The sequence below is a fragment of the Hippocampus guttulatus genome, chromosome 9 (genome assembly GCF_054856545.1).
Source record: "Hippocampus guttulatus isolate MCC_2025c chromosome 9, RoL_Hgut_1.0, whole genome shotgun sequence".
NCBI lineage: Eukaryota > Metazoa > Chordata > Actinopteri > Syngnathiformes > Syngnathidae > Hippocampus > Hippocampus guttulatus.
In genome coordinates, this window is record NC_141269.1 from 13,580,074 (window position 1) to 13,607,112 (window position 27,039).

Here is a 27,039-nt window from a genome sequence, read left to right on the forward strand (position 1 = left end):
GAAAAATCCCCCCAAAAACTAACAAATCTGCTCTGAAATATTAGTTAAAAGTAAAGGAAATTAAACATTTAAAAAATAAACTATTTAGTAAAATCCCAAACTATTATAACTGCAACACACATACAATAGAAAAAAGAGATGGGGGGGCAATCATAAAATACTTTATAGTCGCCAATAGCTATCTTCAAAGATCTGGTGCTTTTTAACATTTTTTACGTGCCATTATGGCAACCAAAATTCATTGGGTGGGTAGCTCATATTGATGACGTTTTTGATTGTTCTATACTCAGCCGCCCTCACTGTTTTTATGTTTGCAATGCTCTTTTCATTGCGCAACTCTAATTGTTGAAAAAGTTCCTGAGCTCTGAGCCGAGCTGCTGAGGAGGCAGGAGGGCTTACTTTAATGGTCACTGTTAGTCAATACACTGGAACACACACATGCACACAGGAAGCTCATGTTACTGTGGCTGCATCAGCACGCACATTAGCAAGTGCGACAGCCAGGATAGATTTAATGGCTGTAAACTATTCACCATTTGAAGCCGGCCTTGTTTTCTTCAGGTCAAATCCTTATTTCATCATCTGCTGTGTTGAGAACACACCACATGATGAACACTGCTTGTCGGCAAAATAATTAACAGTCGGTAAAAAGCCAACCATATGTTGACAGGCAGCCATAAAAATCACTCGAGAGTGGTGAAAATAACTATACTGTGCTGTATAGTATGTTTTATGGTCGTGAACAACCATGGTGCCTGTGTGAGGCTGATCGTCTGATTTTCTTCCAATTCTTGGCAACTACAAAATATAGTGCACATTCTAAAATGTGCGCTATATTTTATATTGTATGTCAAAAAATTCTAAATACTTTAATATACTGTCATTGTAGTAATAGTTGTCATCCTCTAAAACTAGATTACCACAAGGGGTGTGGTGGCAATTGAGAAATTTTGGACGAGCCCTGAACGGCTGCTCAATTCCAGGCCAGCAAGTTATTTATGTATTTATATTTTTTAAATAAGCCCTAATTCCAAAATAATGTCCGATAAACCCCCCCCCCCCGCCCCCTCATTTTTTTTTATTAAAGGTAATTACAGAATACTGTTCAACAAATACAAGACGATTTATAAGCCATCTTGCATGCGCAACAGCGCACCAGCGGCCTTAGTGATGAGGTGGTGCTGGTCTTGGGGGAGAAAGAAGAGAATGGAGCAGGAACCAACAATAACCAGACTTGTAGAGATGTATGTCGGCCTGGCGTACTGAAGACACTTATAATATGCATCGTATAGTCCAAACATTATGACCTAAGAACACGGTGACTGCTCATTTGTTGGTATTCGGGGCCTCATCATGTGGCAGGAGAAAGAAAAAATGTCCGCCCATTGGTCTGGGGACCTCTCCATCTCAAATTCCCAGGTCGAGAAGCCATTGTAACATTCAAAAGAAAGGAAAACTAAATGAGTCAACGAACTAAACATTGTTTCAACGATTTACCGTGCATAACATTTCATACTAACTCCGAGTTCATTCTGACTGGTTAGCTGCCTACAGCAGTGAGCCAGAATGCATTTATCTGTTAAAATAATGGACAAGAAAAATGTGATTTTGTTCCAAGAAAAAATGAGTTGTAGTGAAAAGTCACTTTTCTACATTTTGTGTACAATTAACTACTAAAACGTCATGAAGTAACTCAATGTACTCAAAACTGCATTATAGTGTAAAAGAAAAAGTTACTGTAAAATTTGGTTTACTCTTCTACCAAACTAAAGGATCCGCGCTACTGTTTAACCTTTAGTCATGACAATTTCATACTTTCAAGTGACTGAAGGTACTCTATGTATTAAAAGCAAAAAAAATCCGCGTAATCACTCAAATGTTCCATCCTGTGGCGCAGGCCTGCCAAAAGAAGTGTTTTCCTGTCTTTTTCGCCCTCTCAACAAAGGGCTTCCAGGAACGACTTGCGCTCTGTGAGTACTAAAGGGATCACTTAGCTGTGACTTAAAGCTGGCCATCAAGCGCTGCTCCTCTGTATTTGTGGGTTTTATGGGAGGAGACAGGCAGCAGCATACAAAGAGAGCTTTCCCATCGATGACCTAATGGCATTGTGGCTTCACTCGGCACTGGAAGGCAAATGGGCACCAGGCAGTAATGTATGCATCAGTGAGATTGTGTGTGTCATCTTTGATTGGCATCTCCTGAAAAAGACTTGATTTTTACAGCTTCCCTTACATTTTTGGGGGGACAAGTTCTCACCAATGTGCCTCAGACACCATTTTTATATCAACAAATTAATAAGAGGCGTGTGAGGATATGATGTCATATTAATCCGATTTAACAATTGGAACGCGAGCTTCAGTTTAAGGTTAGTTAGGTTCCACACAAAATGGAGGCAATCGAGATTGTTCACCCTTGAAAAAAATCAGACAAGATATTTCCTGTGTGGGTCTTTTATAAAACTCTCTTCCTTAATTTGTTTTTGGTTCTCACTAACCTTTAGGATCGGTTCTTTTCATTTCCTGTTTCTCATCCGCTTATAATGGATAGTGAGGAACAAAAACTGTTTAATGTGCTTTATCAGATGCTTTTTGAACAAGAGACAGTACAAGAGACCTTCATATACACGGAAGGACATTTAATAGACGTGCATCTTAGTGAATGAGTATCTCCATAGTTTCCATAGTTCCTTTTTAAAGTGCAACTGTAACCAAAGTTGATTTGTCATAAAACTATGAAAAATAAAATTGGATTCAGGGCGTGCCGTGAATATACCGGATATGAATTTGTGCTTGAACTGAAATACAAAAAAAAAAAAAAGCTCTCCAAGTTATTATAATTTATTGAGATGCACAATTTATATTATCTACTTGTTTTGCTTTAACTTGCCTAATTTGTACATCCACAACAGTATGACTTGATGATTGAACTTCAATGCATTTCTGCCCCCTGCTGTTTAGGAAGGGAGGCGTACAATTCAGGAAGAGGTTTGTGAATTCCAGATCACAAGAGACCTTACTTATTTATTTGAGGTACAAAAACAGTTACAAAACAGTCACACAGTTATTGTAAAGCTGAAAAATGTACACCGAGTGTTTTTAGTTCCCAAACATGTTAAACCATGTTAAATCGGTTCTTGGTGAGCTGTAAAACAAAAACAAACCTGTATTTGGGGTCGAAGAAAGACATTTGAAAGATTTTGAACACAACCCCAAACTGTAGTGTCATAAAAACAAAACAAATAATCTTCTGTCAGAGTAAGTTAAAAAAAAAAACTAACAAAAACAGAAAAACTAAAAATCTTCTGTCGGCGTTATTAATAGGTTCCTTGGTTATGACTCTCTCCATCAATCTCGCATCCCTTCTCACGTCTGCAAAGAAAAAAAAAACTTGAATTCATTCAGTTGAATTAACTTGCACACGCATGTCGCAGCTCGCAATGTAACTGAACAACATTTCTGAACTCACCATAGGCTTCATCTCTCGTCCACTTCCGTCCTCTGGCTTGTAACGGCCGCTTTTCTTACTATTCTCAACATATTCCTGGCAAAACAAACAAAAATAAATAAATATATAAGGTGGATTTCTATGACACAGTGGGGATTACCACGAAAAACACCTGTAAAAATTCAACAAACAATACGAGCGCTGGTACCATTAAGGTCTTGTCCATGAAGTACTCCCGACCGGCGCTTCCGTCGTTGTACTTGCTGTCGACGGCAAAGCAGAGGAAGAGCACGTCCACCACGTTCTCGAACACCGAGAGGAAACAGTGGGCCACCATGTAGGCAAACACGCAAACGATGAGGAGGGGAAGGACCCACACGGTGTACTCGCGCTGGTAGTTCAACGCCAGCACGCCGGCGAATGCCGTGCAGGCCACAATGAGCACCTATCATGCAGACACACATCACAAAAGATTAGTCAGGTCGGCAGAACGCCAAGTCTGAGCGATGCAGAAAACTCACAAAAGTACACCCAACACGTTTTTTTGTCATCTACAGTATTATACCAGAGATCTTTTATAACTAAAGAGTCACATAACAACGAGAGGGGAAAATGGCTAAAAATGCCCACTTATGACATTTTCACTAAGGGGTGTAATCACTTTTGTTGCGCCGTATGGTTGAGTTACTTTGAGGGGAAAGTAAATTTACACTGTTAATCAACCTTACGACATTGTACCAAACTGTCTTTGGTTTTGTGTTATCCCATGAAAACAGTTGATTACATGTTAAAAATTATGTTGGGGTGTTGTTACTTTAGTGGGATAATGTATTTAAGGGCTTCAGTACGGTACCTTTCCCAAAAAGAGCACAAAGTCGCCCACGGTGTTGATGGTCGCTACTCGCACGGCATTCTCCACCAGGATGACGAAAGCATCACGAGCTGATGTGCAGAAACTGGTGCTGTTGATGGCTGTGGCTGTATAAGCATTCTATACAACCACACATTGGGTCGAGTCATTAAATTCATGAAATGCTCATGTCATGTTTTTGCCGAGGGGCTGGGTGATTCATCAATTTTTGAAATGAATTCAAGTCAGCTTCTGTTGCTGAAAGCACATCTTTGCTAGCGTACACACAACAACATAAGCATGAACACAGAGGAGCTACTATAGAAAAAAAATAACAACAAAAAAACAGATTTGCCAAACTAAGAACTGCAAAGATATTGAAGGAATTTCCTGACCCTTTTTGCAACCGTTTTTGAAAAAGTGACTTCCAACATTAGTTCTTGCTAAGAAACAGACATGAGGAGTCGTTTCAACAATGATTTGCCCAGTGGAAAGCAATGAAGAGTCAATAGTGCTGAACATTGCCAAACACATGGTGTCCAATTATGCTGCATGCGATTCATCGACGTGTAATCTTTTGCCAACTTTTGACCCGAGATATGTGCGACCAAGGTGCAAATGTTTTGCTTGGGTCGCCTTGCCTCACCTGAAGAACTCCACAGAGGAAAAGTGTGTGTGCGAGAGCTTGAGGTGATGCTGTGTTGCTATTTGACAAGTCATGCCAAGCATTTAAAATGTAACTAGAAGAAAATCATTAATCTTGATATATATATATATTTTTTGTGTGGAAAAAAAACCCCAAATATTTTTTAAGGCCATATCGCCCAGCCCAAGTCCGAACTGGATTTCACTTACCTGATTCAAGTATGCCAGACACTTTTCCAAACACCATAAGCAGCACACGCATGTTTTTAGCATGCAGCGAGCACACGCATTCTCCTGGGAAAAATATCGCACAAAGTTATCATCACAAAAGTAACCCTAGGAGTGGAATTTTAATTGATTTTTTTTCCCCCAGGTAGGCTCACTTTTCCTTTGAGTTGACTGTGGATATAGGTCAGGATGAGACGTGGAATCTTGACCAGCGTGATGATGAAGGAGCCTTTGGCCAGAGTACCGAGATGGTAGCGGAGGGTACGAACCGTTGCGGACAAGATAGGAGTGGATGGCATATTCGATTTATTCCTGCAGAAGAGCAACTATGAAAATACGGATGGCTGCCAGTTAAAAAAAAAAAAAAACCCAAAACATTCCAGTGGAAGCTTCTACAATCCATTCAAGCAAAATATGCATTGTAATATTTGGATTTGACCTGTTAGGCGTAGGTAAAAATAAAGGCAATGAACAATGATTTAATATGAAAAACTAAAAAAGTGAACAAAAGTCATAAATTAGATTACCATAATAATCCAAACAAATCTGTGGCTTTCTCATTTCACTTTTTAGTGAAACAAGTACGGTACATGTAAACATGTGGACTGCACATCTTATCTGGACACTATATTGCTTAACACAACAATACGTACAAAGATTTGAAAATTGCATCCTACGACAATGTCATGTCAATTTGAACTGGATGATTTGTTCATGAATTGTTCTAGGCATTTCTCAAATTTCCTGCTTGAAAATTTGGATCCTTTGAATAAGAAGTCAAAAAATGCACAGTATTTGTGTTTTGCAGTACTCCCTCCACATCCAACTACATCCAGGTGATGCCCACAATATCCATCCATCCATTTTCCGAACCGCTTGATCCTCACTAGGGTCGCGGGGGGTGCTGGAGCCTATCCCAGCCATCTCCGGGCAGTAGGCGGGGGACACCCTGAATCGGTTGCCAGCCAATCGCAGGGCACACAGAGACAAACAACCATCCACGCTCACATTCACACCTAGGGACAATTTTAGAGAGTTCAATCAGCCTGCCATGCATGTTTTTGGAATGTGGGAGGAAACCGGAGCACCCGGAGAAAACCCACGCAGGCCCGGGGAGAGCATGCAAACTCCACACAGGGAGGCCGGCGCTGGAATCGAACCCGGTACCTCTGCACTGTGAAGCCGACGTGCTAACCACTGGACTACCGGGCCGCCTGCCCACAATATGTCGGCAACAATTTGAGTTGGGCACATTCATTTATTCAATCCACATGACTTTTTCATGGGTAAGATTGTTGTGGAATGACACCAAAAAGGAATAAAAATAAAAACGGTATTATGCTAATAAACCCCACCAGACGATGGTCGTTACCGTGTGAAGTAGTAGGTGACCACAGCACCAGCGATGGTCATCTGTTGAAAGGCGAGGATGAACTCGCTGATCCAGATGAGACCCACTGCGTGATACCAGACCAAGTATTGAGCGGGTCCGTTCATCGGATACTCCACCATATTTGTGGAGTTGTTCTTCACCGGACTTCCTGTAAAGAGCAGAAGTGACGCACATGTTGGATTATATCCGATTTGTTGAACTCGTTGCCAGATAAGGTCAGTATTATATTACAAAAGGCTCTTCGCACAGGTGGGCTGTCACCAACCTAAAAACTAATTGAATGTGATCAACTAACAGATTAATAAAAAAAAATACTCATTTATAGATGCCTCTTAATAAATTTGAATATTCAATTTGCTAAATTCGAATTGATTCATGTCACAAAGTGAAAATGTGAATGTATTTTTTCATCGTTTTGGTAATTATGCCTTAAAGCAAACAAAATTGACCATTCCAAGGAATTTTCTACACTACATTAAAAAAAAACAAAAAACAATCAAATGATTTTTAAAACACCAACAAAGATGATTCGTTCCCTGATTTAACACTCATGAAGAGAATGCGCAATACATTGGGAAAATTAAGCAATCCAATCTCACAAATTAGGGGTGAAACGCTTTAGAATGCCTCTCTTATCATTTTCCACTTTGGTTTGATTAGTCCACAAAGATGTTCCACTCGCGTAAGGACATGAATTGCATTGTTTAGAGTTTCTTTGTACAGCTCAGTGGCCAAATGGCTAAATTTTGCTGAGAATAATATTGAGCTAACTGCAAGACTGAAAAGAGAAGTGGGAGATGAGAAGAGAAGCGGCTCTTTGACTCTGTCCTCCCACACCACGAGACCGGCACAAGATTCCGGATGTGGGAGTTAAGTTGCGTCACGAGATCAGGACAAAATGTCACAAAACTAACTTCTTGCAAGTGAAGTGAAGAAAGGGCCTCACGATCAACTTATTTAGCATACAAAACTAACGCACTGCATACAAAAGCAGACAAAAATTCGCCGCATTCAACCTGAAAGTCCGAGGAGGAGAAAGACGGCCAGCCAATAGACCCAGAAGAGCATCAGGCAGAGAAAGGTCCAGAAAGGCTGCAGGACCAGCAAGGGAATGTGGATGAACACTTTTCCAGCCACGTGGAACAGAGAAATCGTTAGTGCCACGCGCTTCCTCAAGAAGACCATGATCAGCAGGAGAACCACCTGGGGGAGAGAAAGTGGGTTCCACAAGCCTTAGATTTGATTAAATTACAACTTTGGACTGAAAAAGCAATTTCTCACATGGATTTAAAAAAAATCAACCAAAAATCAACCAATTTAAGGCAACCATTTGCTTCTCAAATGGTTGCCTTAAATTAATAACACTTTTTGGGGGAAGGGGGTGTGACACTCGACCACTGCATATTTGCAGTTCACCATTCACAAATTTCCCCATTTGCATATCTACTGTATTCCGAGCTATTTCACGAAAAACTCGCCTAGTTGCCATTTTCGTGCTCTTTCTGAAATGACCGACGATGCCATACGATACAGTCTCTTAAAATAGGAATACTGAGAGGTAAGCTTTGCATGTCGGGGAGAAGGTAAGTTTAGCCTCGGTTATTAGTGGACATTGCAGTCTTTGACACAAGTGAATGTCCATGAACATATCTAGTAAGGTTATTTTGTTTTGGTTTGTTTTTTTTGTTGTAGTTGAATCGAATCATCCGTAAGCCCTTTATTTTTAATAGTAATGTGAGATGCATTTGAAATGTCATTGAATGTTTTTGGGATGACAAATTGTGGTACATTAATAGTACAAATTATTAACGTTGGAAAATATAGTCCTCATTCGCAGCTGGTCTCAGTACCATGTACTGTACTCATCGGAGCAACAGACTGAGTGTGAGAAATATTTATGTGCCAATGCTTTTGTCCGGTGTCATCGTCAGGGTTGGCACTTTTATCACTGTTAATAATTGTAAAATCTTGTTTAAAACATCGTAGAGTTAATAAAGATTTCACGAAGGCGGTAGTTTGAGCCATGAAATCCATTCCATTTCCATAATATGAATGAAAACAACACTTCATCATCCAGTAGTGGCCGAATCACATGCTGCTCTAACTTATCTGTTTGAGAACGAAAAATGAGAGGCAAAATTAAACCAAATGATCCCCTCTAAATTATTAAAATGACATGAACAGAAAAACATCCAAAGATAGAAAGACCAACGGCAATTGTGTTCTTTGCCGTCTCGTGTTTGAATAATCAGATGCTTAAAACAAAACGTCTGCTGACATACCGTGAAAACAGTAGCACAAATGGCATACACGAGAAGCGCTTTCACATTATCAGCCGCTACTTCTTTCCCAAAGACAGAGGCGGTGTTGGTTTTGAGGGCGTTCCTGTGGTCCGCATACAGCCACCAGAGGACGCCTGTTCCTCCTGCAAAAAGGTTGGGCACCAACTCCAGTTTTTTTTCTTTTAAATATATGCAAGAAACACAGAGAGCAGGTGCCGACAGTTACCTAGAGTGCCAATGACAACCAGAATCGTGAGAATCCACACCAGCACTTTGGAGATGTAACGGATGACGACCATCATGATCAGGGAAAGAACTGCATCAAACAAAACAATTTCAAGTTCAACTGAAATACTCAGATGAAAAACTGTATGCCTCAAAAGTCACTCCAAATTTGGCGGTCGAACCGTGATGCAGAATGAGAGGTTGCACAGACTCGTCAACTTTACTACTCCACCACGGCGTTTAGAGCGTGACGTCGACTAGCCGCTAATCACATGGTTTTAGCTTAAGGAGGAGGCAGAGCCACTTCTGCCACAGACGAACGAGTGCACTGAATAAAACCAGTCTGTCACCTTCATTGGCTTAAATTGTCTTCTATCTTTGAATCAAACGGCTTTGGTAAGTGAGGGGGAACGAGGGAAGTAGGGAAAAAGAGGATTTCACACAACATTTTGGCCTACACAAACACTGTAGAAGGAGAGTGGTGAATTCCTCCACCACACAAAGGTCCATGAATTTTTGCAAACATGGCAGATGTCCACCATGCCGAACCCCGCTATTGTGGTGGGCCCAGAATGAGGACGGGTTGGGTGCTCTTTTCCTCATAGGTTCTCTGTGTCTTGCCATGTGTTTTTTAACATAGTTCATCATGGTATATGTGCGTGTGCGTGTGTGTGTGCGTGTGTGTGTGCACACACTTCACCTAAGGACAGCAGACAAAGTCCCATAATGATGTCCTTGCTGGCCATCACTCCAGCTACGACTCGGCGGAAAACGTTGTTGTCACTAATGAATGTGAAAAAGGAGAGGGCCAATTCCGCGTAGCAGCTGATGTCTGCTGGTATGCAACGGCGGAACATTGGCACCGATTTACTGAGAAAAAAAAAAAAAAGAAGGGGTGCAATTCAAAATTTGTATAAATGATGAAAATGATGGAAAGCAAAACATTAAAAGCTTGATTACCTTGCTGGAATAGGAAGCTTGGGACATTTGGTAAATCGATCAGAGTTGCCCGGGTATCTTGCTGGACTGATATCGTATGTGCAGAGGGCAGATCCTTTTCAGAGAAAGACATTGTCAAAGTACTGTATTTTTCGGACCATGAAATACACTTTAAATTCTTGACTTTTCTCAAAAATCGACAATGCGCCTTGTAATCCGGTGTGCCTTATTAATGGATGGATGTCGGTTGTTCAGGTTCAAATTCCTTCGTGTTACGTTTGCATTCTCATCTGCATCTAATCGCTAGCAGTTGTGCATGTTTTCGACATGCTGCAACTAGAACTGCTTCCTGCTTTTGTGTCTAAGAATCGTGAAAAATTCTGTCCTACGAGCCTAATGTTAGTCAAGAATGGATGTGACAAACGCAACCTGAGCATTTCTGACAGCGAGTTTCCAGTGTTATAATGTGGGAACCTGATGTAAACTCCAGAGCCAGCGACCAAAGGCTGCCGGTACGAGACGTTGGATAATGTTGAGTACAAGGACCTGTTTTACAGTACCGGTAATTGAACTGTCCACCAAGATAGCATTTAGCATTAGCCAAACAACCCGTCCCAAAATTAACTTGCGATATTCTAACTTTTTTTTCGTCTGTCAAAGGATCCATTCCTCTTCTCAAGGTAACCCCAAACTCAAAAGAGACATGCGCCGCTACTCATATTTAGTGTCCGTTCTGAATCTATCAAATAAACGTAGGGTACAATTAGAATAATCCATTAAACAATCGGGGCAGCAGGGTGTTCGACTATAGTTAGCACGTCGGCCTCACACTGCAGAGATACAGGTTTCGATTTTGCCTCTGGCATTACTGTGTGGAGTTTGCATGTTCTCCCCGTGCCTGCGTGGGTTTTCTCTGGGTACTCTGGTTTCCTCTCACATGGCAAAAACATGCGTTGCAGGTTGATAGAACACTCCAAATTGTCCCTAAGTGTGATTGTAAGCGTGAATGGTTATTCGGCTATGTGAGCCCTGCGATTGGCTGACAACCGGTCTCGTGTTTCCCCCACTTCCTACCCCAAGACAGCTGGGATAGGCTCCAGCACGCCTGCGACCCCCGTGAGGATAAGCGGACATACAATGCTTCACAAATATGATACGCTTTATAACCCGGTGCCTCTTATGTATGAAAATGTTTTAAAATAGACCCGTTCACTGATATTGCGGCAAATAAAAAGTAGCGCCTAATAGCCCACAAAGTACGGTAATTAGAAAAGTATTTTCGAAGAGAGCGAGAGCGAGAGAGAGAGAGAGGATCACAGCAGGGATAATGACGCAGTGCACTATAATTGAATGGTCAATAATCGGTTAGCGGTATTGAGGTGTTACAAAATTAATTGTATGAATTGACGTTGGAGTAAAAGTGTTATCGTTTTTAGCTGCACTTCAAGTTCAAACTCAACCAACACAAATTTCAACAACAAGTTTCATTTCTCACCATTAGTCAGCGCAAACTGCTTTAAATCGAAATAGGTCTTCAGTTCAGTAGCAGGACATTTGGAGACACACAAAGCAACGCTCTTCATCTTCCTGTTTATGACGTCAATGTTGCACGGGTCCAGAAAGAATACATACCTGACAGACACACACATAGAAAATGTCAATGAGCTGCTCCCTCACCTAGTTTTTAGGTGGAGTTTAGGGTTTGTTTGTTTTTTAATACTGTATAAACACACAGTTGCCTTATATTAAAACCGAAGACCAGTGGGGCATTAGAATGCAAGTCAGGAGTTCTAGTGAGGGAAGACCATAAAAAACGGTGACATTTGCCGCCCCCCGCTGCACAGTTGTCTCATTGTACCAGAAAAGGCTTGATGGAAAAAAATCAAGCACCAATAAAGCATGCGCCATTGTTTTGGTAACACTGGACATGTCGGCTGAATGCTGCTGTACCTTACCATTCAGCAGAAGACATCTACCACATCACTAAACACATTTCTGAGAATGTATAAAAACATTTGATTTGTATTTTTAATCTCATTTGCCCTTTCATTCAGATATGTGAGGAATGTTAACAAGAACATACAAGTGCGTGTACATGATGTCCCGAGGGCTGCTTTACAATTAGAAATGGTTCGACAATGTCTATTTCCTCGGTTCATAGTTGGATTTCATGCTTTAGCAAGTACACAGTATTGTTTTTAAGTTTTAACAGACTCCATCATATTTCTTTTACATAATAAGCATGACCATTGAGAATGTTAAAACATGTCATTGGCTTCAGCGAACCTTGCTACTTTCCCTATGTGTTAGCCATCTATGTCAAGACTGTGTCCTCACCACCCTGCAATTTCATGCGTGTGCATTGTCACGGATTAATTGTTTTGGTTTCTCCATCACTACTCGTTCGAATGCACTAACTACAAGCTACTCCAGTGGACAGAACATCGCCCATGCATCCCTCCCCCTCGTCTTCTTCTACTTATTCTGTAGCATGATCATGACTGATCCCTGAACACACGCTGCCACTTGCTGGACAGATTTTAAATGATTTACAATGCCGACGAGCCTGATCTTTAGTCAACGGCTGCGTCAGACCCTTCTGCAGACTATGGCGCAAAAAAGAAAAAAGAAAGGAGTAGCGAGCCGTAGCGGATTTTCAATACGTATTTACACGTCATGGGGATTGAATGAGTTAAGCAGGAACATTCATTTCTACCCTTGAAAAGCAATTAGCAAAAACAAAAAATTTGGTTCAGTTTTCCATGTTTTGTGGGGAAAAAATTCATGACAATGCCATTATTTGTTGTGTTGTGTTAAAATACTGATAAGATGCAAGTTGGGCTTGAAAGTGATGGTCGTGAGATGGCTGTTGTGTAGCGTCAGTCACCCACTTATTTTCAAGCATGTTCCGGCCGCTGAGCTCAACGCCCTGGATCTTGCTGTTGTTGTGGCCACATACGTTGCCATAGCTGTCGTATCCTGATATAAGTCGTGAGGCAGCTCCTGTGGCGATGGTGAAGCCACATATACAAACCTGCATGAAGCACATAACAATGGAACGTTAATAAATAGTTAAATAATTGTTTTTCTTCCCAAATCCTAATTGTGCCTGCACGACAATTTGGATGATGACAAATGTGCATCAGGTTGATTCGAAAGCTCCAATTAGGATTTAGTCATTTGCTTTGAGACCACTGAAATTATTTGGCACAGACCTTATAATTACATTGCCTTACTTGGTTGTCCTCTCATATTCACTCACTCTTTACCGTTACTACTGTGGCATACTGCTCAACGAAACAGTCAAAAAGTACAAATACAAGTTAAAAACAAAGAAATAAGATGGCAATTACAAAAAGACTAAAACTTTAATTTACCATATGACCGTATGAAGTATACCCACGAGGTGAGCATAATTTTTAAGCATCCAATCTCAAGCAGCCAGCTCTTGAGTTTCCTCTTGTCTTTGGCTTTAACGTTAAGCTGAATTGCAGTGAGTGACTGCATGTTGGATGAGGACGCAGGATAGAAACACTTCCAAGTTCGCACGAAACATCTACCGAGCAAGCATTCAATGGCACACATACCATTCCAATGCAGAAGAGTGTGAAGATGATGAGCCATGGAATGTCCGTACAACTGCGCTCCTTCAGCGGGCTCCAGTCACGTTTACTCTGCCAAGACATGAACAGACAGAAACTTCTGATCGACTATTTTAGTTTGGAGAGAGCTGGGCAGAGCCAAGAACCAACGGTTGTTTGCGAGTCCCCGAAGTTATGGCTGTGCTGGCCAAACAAGCCCCCTTTGTCTGAAAAGTGACGTGAATTGTTATACACGGACAACATCAGACGTGCACCACTGTTCAGATGGCGCTACGATGGTTCACGTTGTCGATTTTCTTTCCATTTTAAGCACACCTACCTCCGTGCTGCTACAACATCCCATTGTAGACGAGGAAGAGACAACTGTAGCGAGTCAAAAAAGACAACTTTCAGCGAGCTTTTTTTGACTAAAGTTTAGTTGTTTCGCAGCTCATTTCTTCCTAGCCCTACATCTGTTAAAAATGTAGCGTAATGTATCCAACAAAGGACGCCATTTTTCGCTAACTTCCCTCAGGTAAACGCGGAAGACAACAAAATAACTCATGGTGCCTTCAATGTTATGGGAAATATTAATACTTGTAACACGGAATTATCCAGACGCCCACATTGGGTAATGTTGTCACTGATGTCTCATTTTCAAATGACAAATTGCCATTTTATCGCATCATTTTGTGTTTTATTCGTGACACATTTGTCTCGAGTGTGACAGAAAGCTCGGCTTTTGTATTTTTCTCATTTCCGAGTGTTGCGGAATGCAGCAAATACTTTTTTCCCCCAAAACTGTGGCGTGCAGCAGTTGGAGCCGTTTGCTGGTGTGGTGGGACGAGGGAACAATGAAATGGGATGGTAATTGTCTGGCTTTGCATCAAATGTCTCTCATAAAACTGCTAGGTTTCAAATGCAATTTAAAACAAGTGAAAATGTTCTCCCAGCGGCTGCCAGTAGGCTGCTTCAAAGAAAACGGAACATAGGGGGCCACACCCAAACTAGTTTTTGTCGCTATCAGAAGTGGGTAGAAGAGCCAAAATTGTACTCATGTTGCATTTGAATCACAAGACTTAAGTGTTAAATAAAACACTAGTCTGACAAAAGTCTGAAAAAAGCTACTCCAGTACGGAGTAATTGGTGAGTAACTTGATTTTCTTTTTTATCAGCCTGAAGTTCAAACAGACGTAAGTGTAAAATAATAAATAACATATTTGTGGACAACAACATCAATTAAGACATTGAAAACCGAAATGTGTTTTCCTAAATTTGACTGTAGTTCTTAGAATGGCTTCTTGGGTTTTTATGCAGGCACAGATCTTTTTTCCGAGTTGTAACATGAAAATAAATTGAATGTGAAGACAGGGGTGTTCCGGCTCTTCTGAATGCAGGTCACATGGAATTCTTTCATCCGATGTTTTTTTCTGCCATGCTTCACATACACATACATTAGTCACTTTAAAAATGTAGCCTTTGTGCAATGTTATTGAATGCCTGTTTCCTTTTGGTTGGTGAAATGGAGTCAAATATCGCTTGTAGACACCCTGGTTTGGTGAAACAAAGTCAAGTGACGGCACTTGAGACAAGTGTCTCTGATGAACTAAAACAAATAAACCGCACAAAAAATAATAAATGCCAATAACGTATGTATGCAAAGTAATATATGGAGGCCGGTGTAACACAGTTAAAGAAGAGTGCCTAAAAAATATACTCAAGTCAAAGCAAAATTGAAAAAAAAACTGTTGGATTTAAACCACTCTGACATGTACAATTTATTCAGAAAGTTATTAAGTAAATGTAACACAATAACAAACAAACACAGGTGATCTTAGGTGGCCTCAAGCTGTTAGTCTCTCAGGCTAGAATGGAAAACTCAAGGTGAAATAACTTCAGACAGTTTCAGTTTCGGCAGCAGAATAGCTTTTGCCATGCTATGGGGCAGTAAACCTGAAGGCTTTTTTTCCTCCAAGTTTACTCCTCATGGATGTAAAAGAGATAAACAAGTGCAGAATGAAAAACAGTCGCCAAGGATTGGAGATATTTGAATGACACACTCAATATAAAGCACGTACTCATAGTCGAGAATGGGCAAAAAGAGCTTTGTTCCTAATTTCTTTCTGACCCTGAAGCAGGTCCTATTTCTGGAAAAAAAAAAGTACAGTACTTCTATTTTCAAACCTGTTCTATAGGTTTTCCTTCGCTGATAAGATATTTGTAACCACAATCTTGGTTTTATCAGTGTTTAAAATGAATTTAACATATAATCAAAACTGGATACCACCAACAAAGCAGCATGTAAAAAGTTCAGCAGCCTAAATACTGAATGTTATGAACCCACCTACGGTCTTCATGCCATAAATGCCACTGGGTTCGTGGATCTTATATTGTGTGTTTTGGGTGTTGTCAACTCTTCCCAATACACACAATGGGCCCACTTAGTTTTTCGTTGGATGAATGAATGAATAGTCTTGATTTATAAAGGATCCCAATCCATTTACAGCGATTTGAGTTTGGCATCTACTGATCCCCTGCGTTGCCATTGCAATTGACGTATTCTCTTAATTTCGACTGTTGTCATTCTTGGACAATAGAGGACAGTCCAACAGTGGTTAAATAAAAATGTGCTGATAAAAGATAAATTAATAAAACACGTCCTAATTCTTTGTGTTAGCCAGCAGGCTTCCCAGATGCAGTCTATGCACTCAGTCAAGGCAAAAGGCTGTCTTTGTTTTCCCTTGGTTTTGGTTTCTGTGTTCAATTCTCCAGACCTCTTCATCAAAATTAGCGAAATACAGCTGCCTTTTCATAACATGGCATTTCTAGTGGGGTTGAGGACTGTACTGTAAGAATATCACCAACGCAAGCAAGCGTCTCATCACATGAATGTGGCTGGAATGAGTTCACCATTTCCCAGAACTTGAGGACATGTTATTTTCTCAGGAGGCGGTTGTCTCGAGTTAACTTTCAGACTGTTTTGTACAAAATTCTAATTTTAGGGGTACAATGTCTTTTCACTGCAGGGGTCCCCTCAAAGAGACACTATTTGTTCCCTTGACACTCATTTGACAGCTTGAGAACATATTTTTATGGTCCACATAAGATACAGGATACACTTGTGGTCAAATACTTACACGTAAAAAAAAAAAATGGCAGTAGACGACTCTAACTCATGCTCCCTATGCTTCGGTTACAGTATAATTGACGATCGTCCCAGAATGTTGCTTTTGTATTGTTTGAGCACGGAAGCCATTGCAGGTTCAATTAAATCTTGCGAAACGTAATCATATGGTCAGCATTACGTGAAAGAAGGAGAGCAGGTGTTGGGAGGATGCAGTTGGCAACAAAATGCAGGCAAACAATCACATAATGACGCCATTCATCTCCTGGATTTTTGGGACTCAAAAGTGACAGTCCACAAATGCTTTGGCAACAGTGTTGAAGGACAACACATTTTCCTGGATCTCTCCGAGAAGACTGCAAGCCAACGCTGCACATGTTCTGCTGAATCCTGGGTGGATGCGAGGGGGGGGGGGAATTGTTAAAGTACCACATCACTATTCTGGCCCTCACACGATAGGACAAGAGGATACATTTGTCACTGAGTTCAAGGAAACTGCTCACAGAATAGCAGCTTTGTGATTACCACCAAGATGTAATTGTTTTCAAGCCTTTTGGATGAATGATTTTGTTGTGTTGGAACATGACTTGTGTTTTTAGTTTCACTGCGTGATTCAGTTTTGACCTTTTTGTGAAAGCAACCATCATCCGTGCACATTCCTAGTCGATTTGCTTTTATTCTGCAATTCACGTGTTAGGAAGATAATCACGTAGACTGTATCCAAGACTAAATGTGCATGACATGTTAGCTGAAGTACAGAGCGTACGAGAGAACAGACCAGATGCTACACAGGGAACACTGTAGTTTCTCAGCATGTCTTTTTTCCCCACTGTCCTTTTGTCCTAAAAGAATTTGTCCGAGATGATACACATGCATCTAACCAAAGGAACCCCCCCCCCCCCCCTCTCCACACACACACACACACACACACAAAGATTAGATAGATTATTTTAGCCCGGAGTTTGTTATGGTGAGTACCCTCAATAACTTGTACTTCCTGTTCCCACGGTAAATTGCACCACAAGCCGTGGTTCCAGGCCGAGGCCCCCTAGGGTTCCGCCTGCAATGATTTTTTTTTTTTTGGCTCATTTGTTGCATACTGGAAAATCTCCTACACTCAGCCACAGCCAGCTTATGATGGCTTTTCATTTTTCTCTGTTTTCCAATATTGGGCAGTTAAGAAAAAACTCATCACTTCGTCCAGCACTTGGTTCACCCCAGGATTATTATAATGTCATTAAAAATGTTCATTATCGGAAGCGATTTAGAACATTTTTATTCAATGCCCAGCAAGCATAAATTCAAAATGACTGCTTCTTGTGGAACGGTTGTGACTCCAGCAGACTGGTTGGGGGAGGACTCTGGTGTCACCTACTTTCCCCTTAATGGGCAGACTTTCTCTGAAACGATTTTCAATGCCAGTGATTTAGAGTGACGTATTTTTCCAATAATAAACTAAAGTGGTTAGGAATGTGAAGCTGTTTCCTTTGGGGCGTCACTGCTCCACTTAAGAAGCCAAAGGGCTTGAACAGTGAGGAATTATGGAGTGAATCAGAAACGGGTCATTTTTAACCAAGCTTGTGACCACTGGTGCTTTCCCCTGTACTGCTTAAACAGACCGGTCCGTAGAAATGTCATCATCATTATCTTTGTTATGCTTCTCAGTATAATACTTAGGTATTTCAACAGCACTGCAAATTAGAGTCTCGAAAGTGAAAATGCAGAAATTAATTTAAAAAAGTAACAGAGAATGTTATGGTGAGCTGATGTCTGAGCTCTTGTCCATTTGTAAATGGGTGTCCTCGTGTGGCCTTTTGCTCCGGATTCACCATGAACAGCACCATAGCGGGCCTCTGGAAGCTGGCTTGATATTTCAATGTTAGGTTGAATAATGTGAAGCGACAGGAGCCAAAAGAGAGTGTTGCCAAAAATGAATGGTATTTGCAAAGTCAGTCAAGTCAGGTCTCCACACTTCCAAACATCAAATTTCTTTACTGTTTATCCTGTCCGTGGTCACAAGGGCTGCATCCCAACAGACTTCTCCTGCATTTTCGCTGCACACGACCAACCTGATTCGACCTTGTTGGTCAGAGATTGGCCTTTGCTGCTCACCTTGTTGCCTCTCCACTGCTGCATTTCATTCGCAAACACACCCATCCATTGCTCACGTGGTTTCTCACAAGTTGTCGGTTGTGCACTTTTTTGCAAAATATCATTGATAGATCCGAGTATGACGTGCACGGTTTAGCATGTGGCCACGCAAGGGGGGTCTGAATGGCAGTGGGAGGCTTTAGCTTTTAAATTATAGAGCTAGAGATAGATGTCTACGGGCGGTAATGAGTGGATAGGCTGAGTCATGGTCCGTGTCAGCCTGCACACTTCAATCGGCAGCTATATCCACGCTGAAGCCACTGCGGCCAACCAGATCTGTATTTCGTTGCACTGCACTTGGCATAACCGCAAAGTACATCATGTGACATACTACAGAGAATTCTTGTTGAACTTGGACCTCTTCCTTTAAGTACGACCATCTGTGTCGAGAGTGACTGTTTCCCGGCAAGACACCCCCGAAAAAGTGCTCATCCGCCGCACATCTGGATGACCCGCAGGTTAAAATGCCGAGATTGCAGGCATAGTCAGAGGGTGTTTCATTCCAGTTTTCCAGATTGCTCCCGTTGTTTCCTATGAGTTGCATGATCGAGATAAACGTGGTCACAATTCCTTGTAGTGTGACACAAGATTATGTAGAAGGGATTTCAGCTGATTCAGGCTGGGAATGTTGCGCTGCTGTTGCACCTCGCTGCACAGAGACGGAAAAAGCTTCACACAATGATTAGCCGGCTATGTAGAAAATAAAAATATTATAAGCCATGTTGACGCATCTCTGTCACAAAGTGCTGGATTGCTAAATAATTGAACACGAGACAAAATATTTTTATCAAAGTCTGTATTTTTTGCCATTTTGAATTCACATCACCTGAAAACCAGTGACAAATATGTAAAATATATCGTTTTCATCTGTTTCCGCAGATTCTTTTATGTGGGGTTGTGATGCATTGCAGTTTTTCAATTGCCTCAGTGTATCTTATCAAGGTTTCTTATCCAGTTGCGGCACTGCACATTTTGGGTAAAAAGCGTGCCATAGATGGAGATGCTAAAACAGAGCAATCTTTTTTGGCCCAGTGCTCAGGTTTTTTACAGGGCAGTCTGTGTATTATTAATCCCATTGGCAGGAGCCTTTTCGCTATGCTTAGGAAGCCGTTATAAGAAGACAAAAGGGTTCACTGAACCGAGGAAATCACAGTTTTGTCAGACTTGTGAAGAAGTTCCCACAGTTGCGATGAGCTGAGCGAGCGTTTAAAAAGTGGCAAAACATATGGGAGAGAAGGTGGAGTTTATAAATGTATTCGGTATGTTGTGCAAGTTATACACTGGGGGTTGGGGACGTGACTCAGACTCCCTGTCACAATCAGCGGGAGGAGACCTGATGTGAGAGGGATCGAATGGAGAAGACTTGGGGAGGAGTGGGGAAGGCAAACCCAGCCCCTCTTACACCACCCAGCTCTTAGCGTTCAGCGTCAGCAAAAACACTAATGTGATCAAGATGGAAGATGTCTTTGGACTTTGCACTGCTCCCGGGCTTTCTGTCTGTCTTTGGGGTGTTCTTCAGCTCGCCTCCCGTTCCAGTCAGAAACCTCAAGTGAAGACAGCCAACAACTTCTCAGACGGATATCAGACGGAATCACATTTCCTTAAGATTGTACTGATTTCTCCCAGTGGATGAATGAAAGGGCGACTTCCACACTTTTCTGGCGGATTGTACTCGGAGCAGATCGGAAGCCAATTTGTTGGTTATCACCAGATGTTTTACTGTTGACTTTATGGCTTCATAATTGTATCATAGAACGGTGTCATCACTCATACTGTACCACAAGAAGAAGAAAAAGGAGAAGCATATTTGGTTCCTCCAGGTGGCTCTTGGTTGCTTGGCTGATTGACATACTGAAGGAGTATTTTTTTTTAAACCCTTTCAAGATTCATAAACTGCAGGTTCATGCACAGGGCGCAGATGACGGTTGCATGACTTGCGTGACTTCTAGCAAACAAAAGGTAATTATGACAGAAAAAGTTATTTGTGACAGAAATTTTTTAACTGAAATGAAACGAAATAGAACCGTCGGACCATGACATTGTTTTGAAATGGTATGATTTAAAGCAATCCTTTAATATCATGGGATTCGTCAAAATACATGATTTTGCTCCCATTAATTTGTATTTTTTCCTCAAATGTCATTGTGCTGGGTGAGGGTAAAGAAGGGTATACTGACAGTCACCAATCTGATGATTTTTAACAAGCAATTTTTAAATTGACAATGAAAAAAATGTATAAAAAAACTACTGTGGTCATGCAGTTATGCCTTTTAACCATAATTGCGAAACAACACTGTATGTGTTTCGTTTTGTTCATAGAAGTAAAAGTTCAAAGAATTCCCTGCAAATATATTGTGTTTGATTTACACAGTATTTTTTTTTCTGATCACTTGCTTTGTGGTTTAGTCTCTGTCCATTATCACAGTCATCCAATGTAGTAAGCACCCAAATGGTATCTTGAAAATACCATTTTAAACTGTATAAACAGTGGGCGCAGCTTCTATTGGTTGAGGAAATTGTGAATACAAAAACAAACCACTAGACCATCTTCAAGAATTCAGGAAAAGGGGGTGAAAGGAAATAATTTAATTGCTGTTAAGATTGTAACGTTGGTGACATTTCCGTATTAGTCTTTTCACGTCCATATTTTCTTTTTCACCCTCAGTCAAAAGCATCTCGATGGAATAGCGCTGCCCACCAATAATGCCAGTTGCTATACGCAAGAGAAGTTGGGAGGATCATGTGACTCATCCTTCAGGATTACAATATAGCTTTGACGATCTGGACCTGATCTGTTGCCACGGTGTTGACAGCGAGGGGCTTTGGACGGGTTCAGGGGTCTCCAAGCAGGGTCGATGGACACGATGCACCTCTATGCCAGAGGGCTGCCACCAACTGCTCACAGATGAGCCGACTCAAAGGCCGGATGTGACCACCTCCGGAGTACATGATGAGATCCATTCGGCGCATGTGAAGTTGACAGACAATGTTAAAGCTCCACTTGAGAAGAAGTTCATTTGCAGCTTTCACAAATGTCTGGATGTGCAGCGGAGGATTACAGATCACCTCAAGACTTCAGTCTATTTTGACCGCGATTCACAGAGTGACAATAGCGGTGCCGTGATTTTCTGCGCGTCGGGCAACGGCGCTCAGGAAACTGTTAAAGCTGAAGACCAAGTTGGCACAGAGAATGTTGATGATGTCTTTAAAAATTCACTAATCTCACGTGATCAGCAACAATGCATCTCTATTTCTTCGGACAATGGGCCTCCACTGTCGCAATCTGTCGCTGGACAGCCTGGCAAACTTCCAAATCATTCGCAAACAAAGGAGGGACATAGAGATAGTTACAGCAGACCTCCTGAAATCCCAGAGGTCACACTGAAGTCGCGCTCTGCCGCTCAACGCGAACCTCGGAATGACCTCCCAGATTTTGAGGGAGTGATTTCCATTCCTGGCCATGCTGGCACAAAGATAACCTTGGATGTTGGTGTGCTCAGTTCACTCCATAAAATGGATAGTCTTCTTGTGATGTCATTGGCTAACAAAGTTGTGGAGCCAGTTGTGATCTCAGCGGCAGAAGGAAAATGTGACAAAGGAGCAATTGAAACCTGGACCACAGATTCATCTGACAAACTGGATGGATTAAATAACCCAGACGCTCCAAATGAAAAATCAGGACATGAGCACCTTTCCAGAGACATTCAAGAAGGAAAGCAAGATCCTGCTGGAGCAGGGGATCGGGCCCCTGGTGGTGAAATGTCCTTCCAGACACTGTCGGAGCAGTGTGATTCTGAAACAAGAGCGATCAAAATGTCTCAGGGGGAGGAAAGTAGATACGGCGAAAGCAGCGAAAAATCTGGGGATGTCAGGTTGGGTCCAATCACCTCACCTGATATTTGTGTCAAAGTTCAGTGTTGCTTGGCCAGCCGTAAAGTGCCATGTGAGCAAGAAGGATCGCGGGAGTCGGTGGAAGACCTCACGCAGAAAATCATTATTCAAGAAGCAGAACCCATCTTGACTGTGACGACTGCAAGCCAGCCAGACAAAGACTCTGATGAAAGTTCTTCATCATTGGAAACTATCCCAGAGGTGAACCAGCTTGCTGCAGGTGGGAGCTGTGCACCTGCTCTGAAGAATCTCATCAAAACTATTCATTGCCAGAAGGATGATGAACATACAGCGAGTGAAAAACACCCCCAAAACCTGCTTCCACTCTCAGCAGAGGTCAACAATGTGCTCTCGCCGGAGGGATTCCATGGCAACGAAGCCTCTGGTCGCCTGAATGAGTCACCTGGCTCTGAGGTGGCAGATGGACCGAGTGAACGCCACTCGCAAGTGGCCGACTCGAGGACAGAGCAGACGGACAACGCCACACAGGAGGGTATTCCCTGTGGCGATCCACTTTTTAATGGAATGCGTGAGTCTGGAGTTCAGAAGGAGGAGGAGGGGGTAAAAGTGCGCCTTAAGAAGGTAAGGAAGAAAATATTTTAGAGGATATTGTATGCGTAGACACAACTTTGTGAGACGGCAACTGATTGTTAGTTGTGCAGTGATTATTACGCACACATAAAGGGCTTTTTAAAATTATTATTATTATTATTATTATAAACTGTCATACAGTACACAGCCTATGAATAATTTCTTTCCCACACTTGGCAAACGTCTCGGAAAACAATGACTTCACTCTCACATGCTTACATATCTGTGTGTGTGTGTGTGTGTTTAGTGGTGTTGATACGCCAAATGTTTGTCTTTCTCAACAACTCATTTCAAAACAAAGTCCCATAAGTGCAGTATGTGGAGACTATGATCACAGAGATCTGAACGCTCAACTTCTTGCCCGGGTTAAAGTTTTAAGCTTTTCACACAATTGTAAACTGGGGTATTTGCATTGTCGTCTGCCGAGCAGGCACAGAAAAGTGCCAAAGATGGGCGTAGGCTCACTGTTTCAAAGAACAAGCCAACAGATAGTCCATGTTTTTTTTATTGTCCAATTGTCACCAAAAAAAAAAAAAAAGTTAAAAGTTGGCTTTATTGGAGTGGCAGCACCCAAACAAAAATTAATAATTAAAGCTTATGATGCACATTTCTGCTTTTTGCGTTGACCATAATGTGTACATGTTACATTTGTATGATGATGTCATTGGCTTCACTGGCTGGTAAAGATTGACTCTTGAAAATCGCAAATTGTAATTTTCTACGGATTTGGCAGTAAAGAAAATCCCTTCATTATTATTTATTGCAAATTTGAGATTTTCCCCTTAATAGGTTAAGCATAGTTATTTCCTCTGCCCAAGAGGTTATCTTTTAATCTGGATGGGTTTGTACCTTTGTTGCCTGTAATTTCCTGTCTAGAGTAGGGGTGAGACTTGTCAATTAAAAACGGAATGATTATTCCAATATTAAACAGTTAAAAAGCAAATACATGAATGTCAACGTTTTGAACTAAACCTACTTTGTGTAGCTGTGAAGTTGAAATGTGAAGGCAGATTTAAGACAGAATGTGGAAGTTTACAAACACTCTCATGTTAAAGTGGTTTTGTCTGTGTCAAACCGGATTGTAATTTGTTTACACACAATAAGTAAGACTCAGCAAAAAAATTCGTCATCTTGATGAAAGTTAACTACTTTGTGTGAATATTATCGAGTCTAGCGTTTTGATGGTTTTGCATGTTGTAAAATCATTCAAATAGTACTCCTTTTCAATACATGCAAACCCAATGTTCTAAATGTATTGTGGATTAAAATATGTCAATGAAAGTGTTATGCTGTGGAATGATGCATAATGCAGAATTTCCACAAAATTCTGAGGGATATACTGTAAATACTTTTCAAAATTGTAAAAACAATACAATATACAATACAATACATCCTGATTACGATGCAATTGTGGCATTCGTCTCATTTATCTCAAACACAATGACATTACCGCCTTGTCACTTACATGCCAAAAGATGTACATTTTACAAATGCAGACTCAAAATGTAAGAACTCCAGTGTAAGAATCGACAAAATCATGGAGAGACTAACTGAAGGAGTTTGTCAATATGAGCTTTGTGGCCTGCGAACTTCAGGTGGCTTTTATGGGCCATTTTTCATATAAATTGTTACATTGTATCACTGTGCTTATAATATATGTTTTCACGAAAGTACTGATTATAGCCCACATTGGAAATGCTTTAAAGTCATACTGGCAACCACAGTTTTGTTTGTCTTGAGTCACAAACCTGGAATAGGCTATGATCCTCAGTGACTGACCCATGTGAACAGTGAGAGGAGCCTCCTTGACATTATTTGTGTATTTATTCTTAAAAGAATGTATGCCCTACTGTTTCAGACATTTTAAAGAACCAAAAATCAATTTCTATGCAGTAGGGGTGTGCAAAAAAAAATCGATTCACTCAACTATTGGGATTATGTGCCAAGATTCAATAAATCGATGTCAAGGTTCAGAATTGATTACTGTATCATGATTTCTTTTCAAAAAGCAAAGGTGACGCTACCACTTTCCTCCATCAGATAGCAGCGCAGAGCCAACTTTTTTTTTAGATGAGTCAGCGGGCTTGAGCATTCAGCAGCGTGACACTACGTCATCTGAATGAGCCAGTGACTGAGCCACACAGCCAGAGCAAAACAATTTTTTAAAAAAACGTATAGCGGATCCAGCTCTGGCCTTCCTCTGTGGAGTTTACATTTTCTCCCCGTGCTGTGTGGGTTTTCTCCGGGTACTCCGGTTTCCTCCCACATTCCAAAAACATGCATGGCAGGCTGAGTGAACACTCAAAATTGCCCCTCGTGTGAGTGTGAGTGCGGATGGTTGTTCGTCTATGTGTGCCCTCCGATTGGCTGGCAACCAGTTCAGGGTGTCCCCCGCCTACTGCCCGAGACGGCTCGGATAGGCTCCAGCACCCCTCGCGGCCCTTGTGAGGATAAAGTGGATCCGAAAATGGATGGATGGATGTATAGCGGATGGTGAAAATGTTATAGCATCTTCTTGACCGCTGTTGGCACTGACCAGGAACTTGTTGTAATGTTATACCACTGGCATTTGGCTGGAAATAAATGTTAACAAGAGTGACTGACTTTGATCTGGCTGCATTGATTAACGTACATGATTCAACTTATGTATTGTTTATGGTTTATGTTGTTGAGAATTGTTTTAAAATGTTCTAAGAGAACAATTTATTTTTGAGAAAAATGCCAATAACTGTGATATTGAATCGCAAACAGCAGTATAATCAATGGTGATGTAAATGTAATTGTTACACAAGTATTATGATTTGAATCGAATCAGGAGGTAAATTAATCGTCCCACCGCTACTATGCAGAATCTCTGGCTTTCCTCTTATTTACCAACACGGATGACGTCGGTCAGCCGCCAGGAAGCCGAGATCACAGTCATGCTAAACTGGGCAGCATCAATATCATCGGCGTCTTGCAACTTTTATGTATACACATTGAATGCCAAAGATCCTGACTTATGAAACTCCTAAAGAGGTGTGTAACCACAAAAATGTCAGACAAATCGTAGGTAGAGGGGATCGTTTTACCATATCGTTGTTGTCCTGTGAAAAACATTGACAGTCAAACATTGTTACAAAGTACCTCGAGGGACATAATGAATGTGTACATTATAATGATACAGTAGTTTGTTGGTACAATTTCGAATAAAATGGCCGCCAACTACTATGTATAACCTAGTATGAACATTTATAGATGTAAAAACATGAACATGTAATATAGTATAAACATGTCAACTACAAATCTGTGTATACAGTCGGAAGAAAACATTCAGTCGGCAAATGAAAAGTGCTTTCTCCAGTTCAGGATGTGCCGCGCCTCGAAGTTGTTTACGATCATCTTTCAGTCTGTTGGTCTCGAACTCTGCCATGATTTTGTTGCCATTACGGATGGTTGTCGAAATCGTTGACTTTTTCCGAATAGGAGACTCCCTTTCGAAAGTTCAAGACAATTTCAGCCTTCACAGACAGGGAGATTTGCTTCAGTTTACCAGACATGTTTTCAGACCAATGTCCTCAAAACCACGCCGTGCCTCCGGAAGTACAGCAATGTACTAGTCGACCAGTTGCTAAGCAACGGAGGGTACCGGTAATCTCGCGCTGTACATTTTGTTCAGAAGCAAGGTTGCGGTGACAGTTAGCTTCCCACAGTTC

The 27,039-nt window shown here is 41.3% G+C and overlaps 2 protein-coding genes across 2 annotated transcripts in view; one reads left to right on the top strand and one right to left on the bottom strand.

The window, feature by feature from the left end:
- Positions 1-3,000: 3,000 nt before the first annotated feature.
- Positions 3,001-14,127, bottom strand: slc44a1a (solute carrier family 44 member 1a). The gene is made up of 16 exons (XM_086120462.1): positions 13,928-14,127; positions 13,594-13,680; positions 12,898-13,040; positions 11,502-11,638; positions 10,028-10,121; positions 9,768-9,937; positions 9,069-9,158; positions 8,843-8,985; positions 7,577-7,763; positions 6,540-6,708; positions 5,323-5,479; positions 5,150-5,233; positions 4,298-4,435; positions 3,653-3,889; positions 3,466-3,540; positions 3,001-3,368 (listed from the first exon to the last, which is right to left on the bottom strand). The coding sequence occupies exons 1-16, from the start codon at positions 13,949-13,951 to the stop codon at positions 3,363-3,365; spliced, it is 1,941 nt and encodes a 646-aa protein (XP_085976588.1). The 5' UTR covers positions 13,952-14,127; the 3' UTR covers positions 3,001-3,362.
- Positions 14,128-20,323: 6,196 nt separating this feature from the next.
- dlc1 (DLC1 Rho GTPase activating protein) overlaps positions 20,324-27,039 on the top strand; it is an 83,482-nt gene continuing 76,766 nt past the window's right edge. The window contains exons 1-2 of the mRNA XM_086119407.1: positions 20,324-20,821; positions 21,528-23,335. Coding sequence (XP_085975533.1) covers positions 21,566-23,335 — 1,770 coding nt within the window. The 5' untranslated portion in view covers positions 20,324-20,821; positions 21,528-21,565. The remainder of the gene's footprint in view (positions 20,822-21,527; positions 23,336-27,039) is intronic.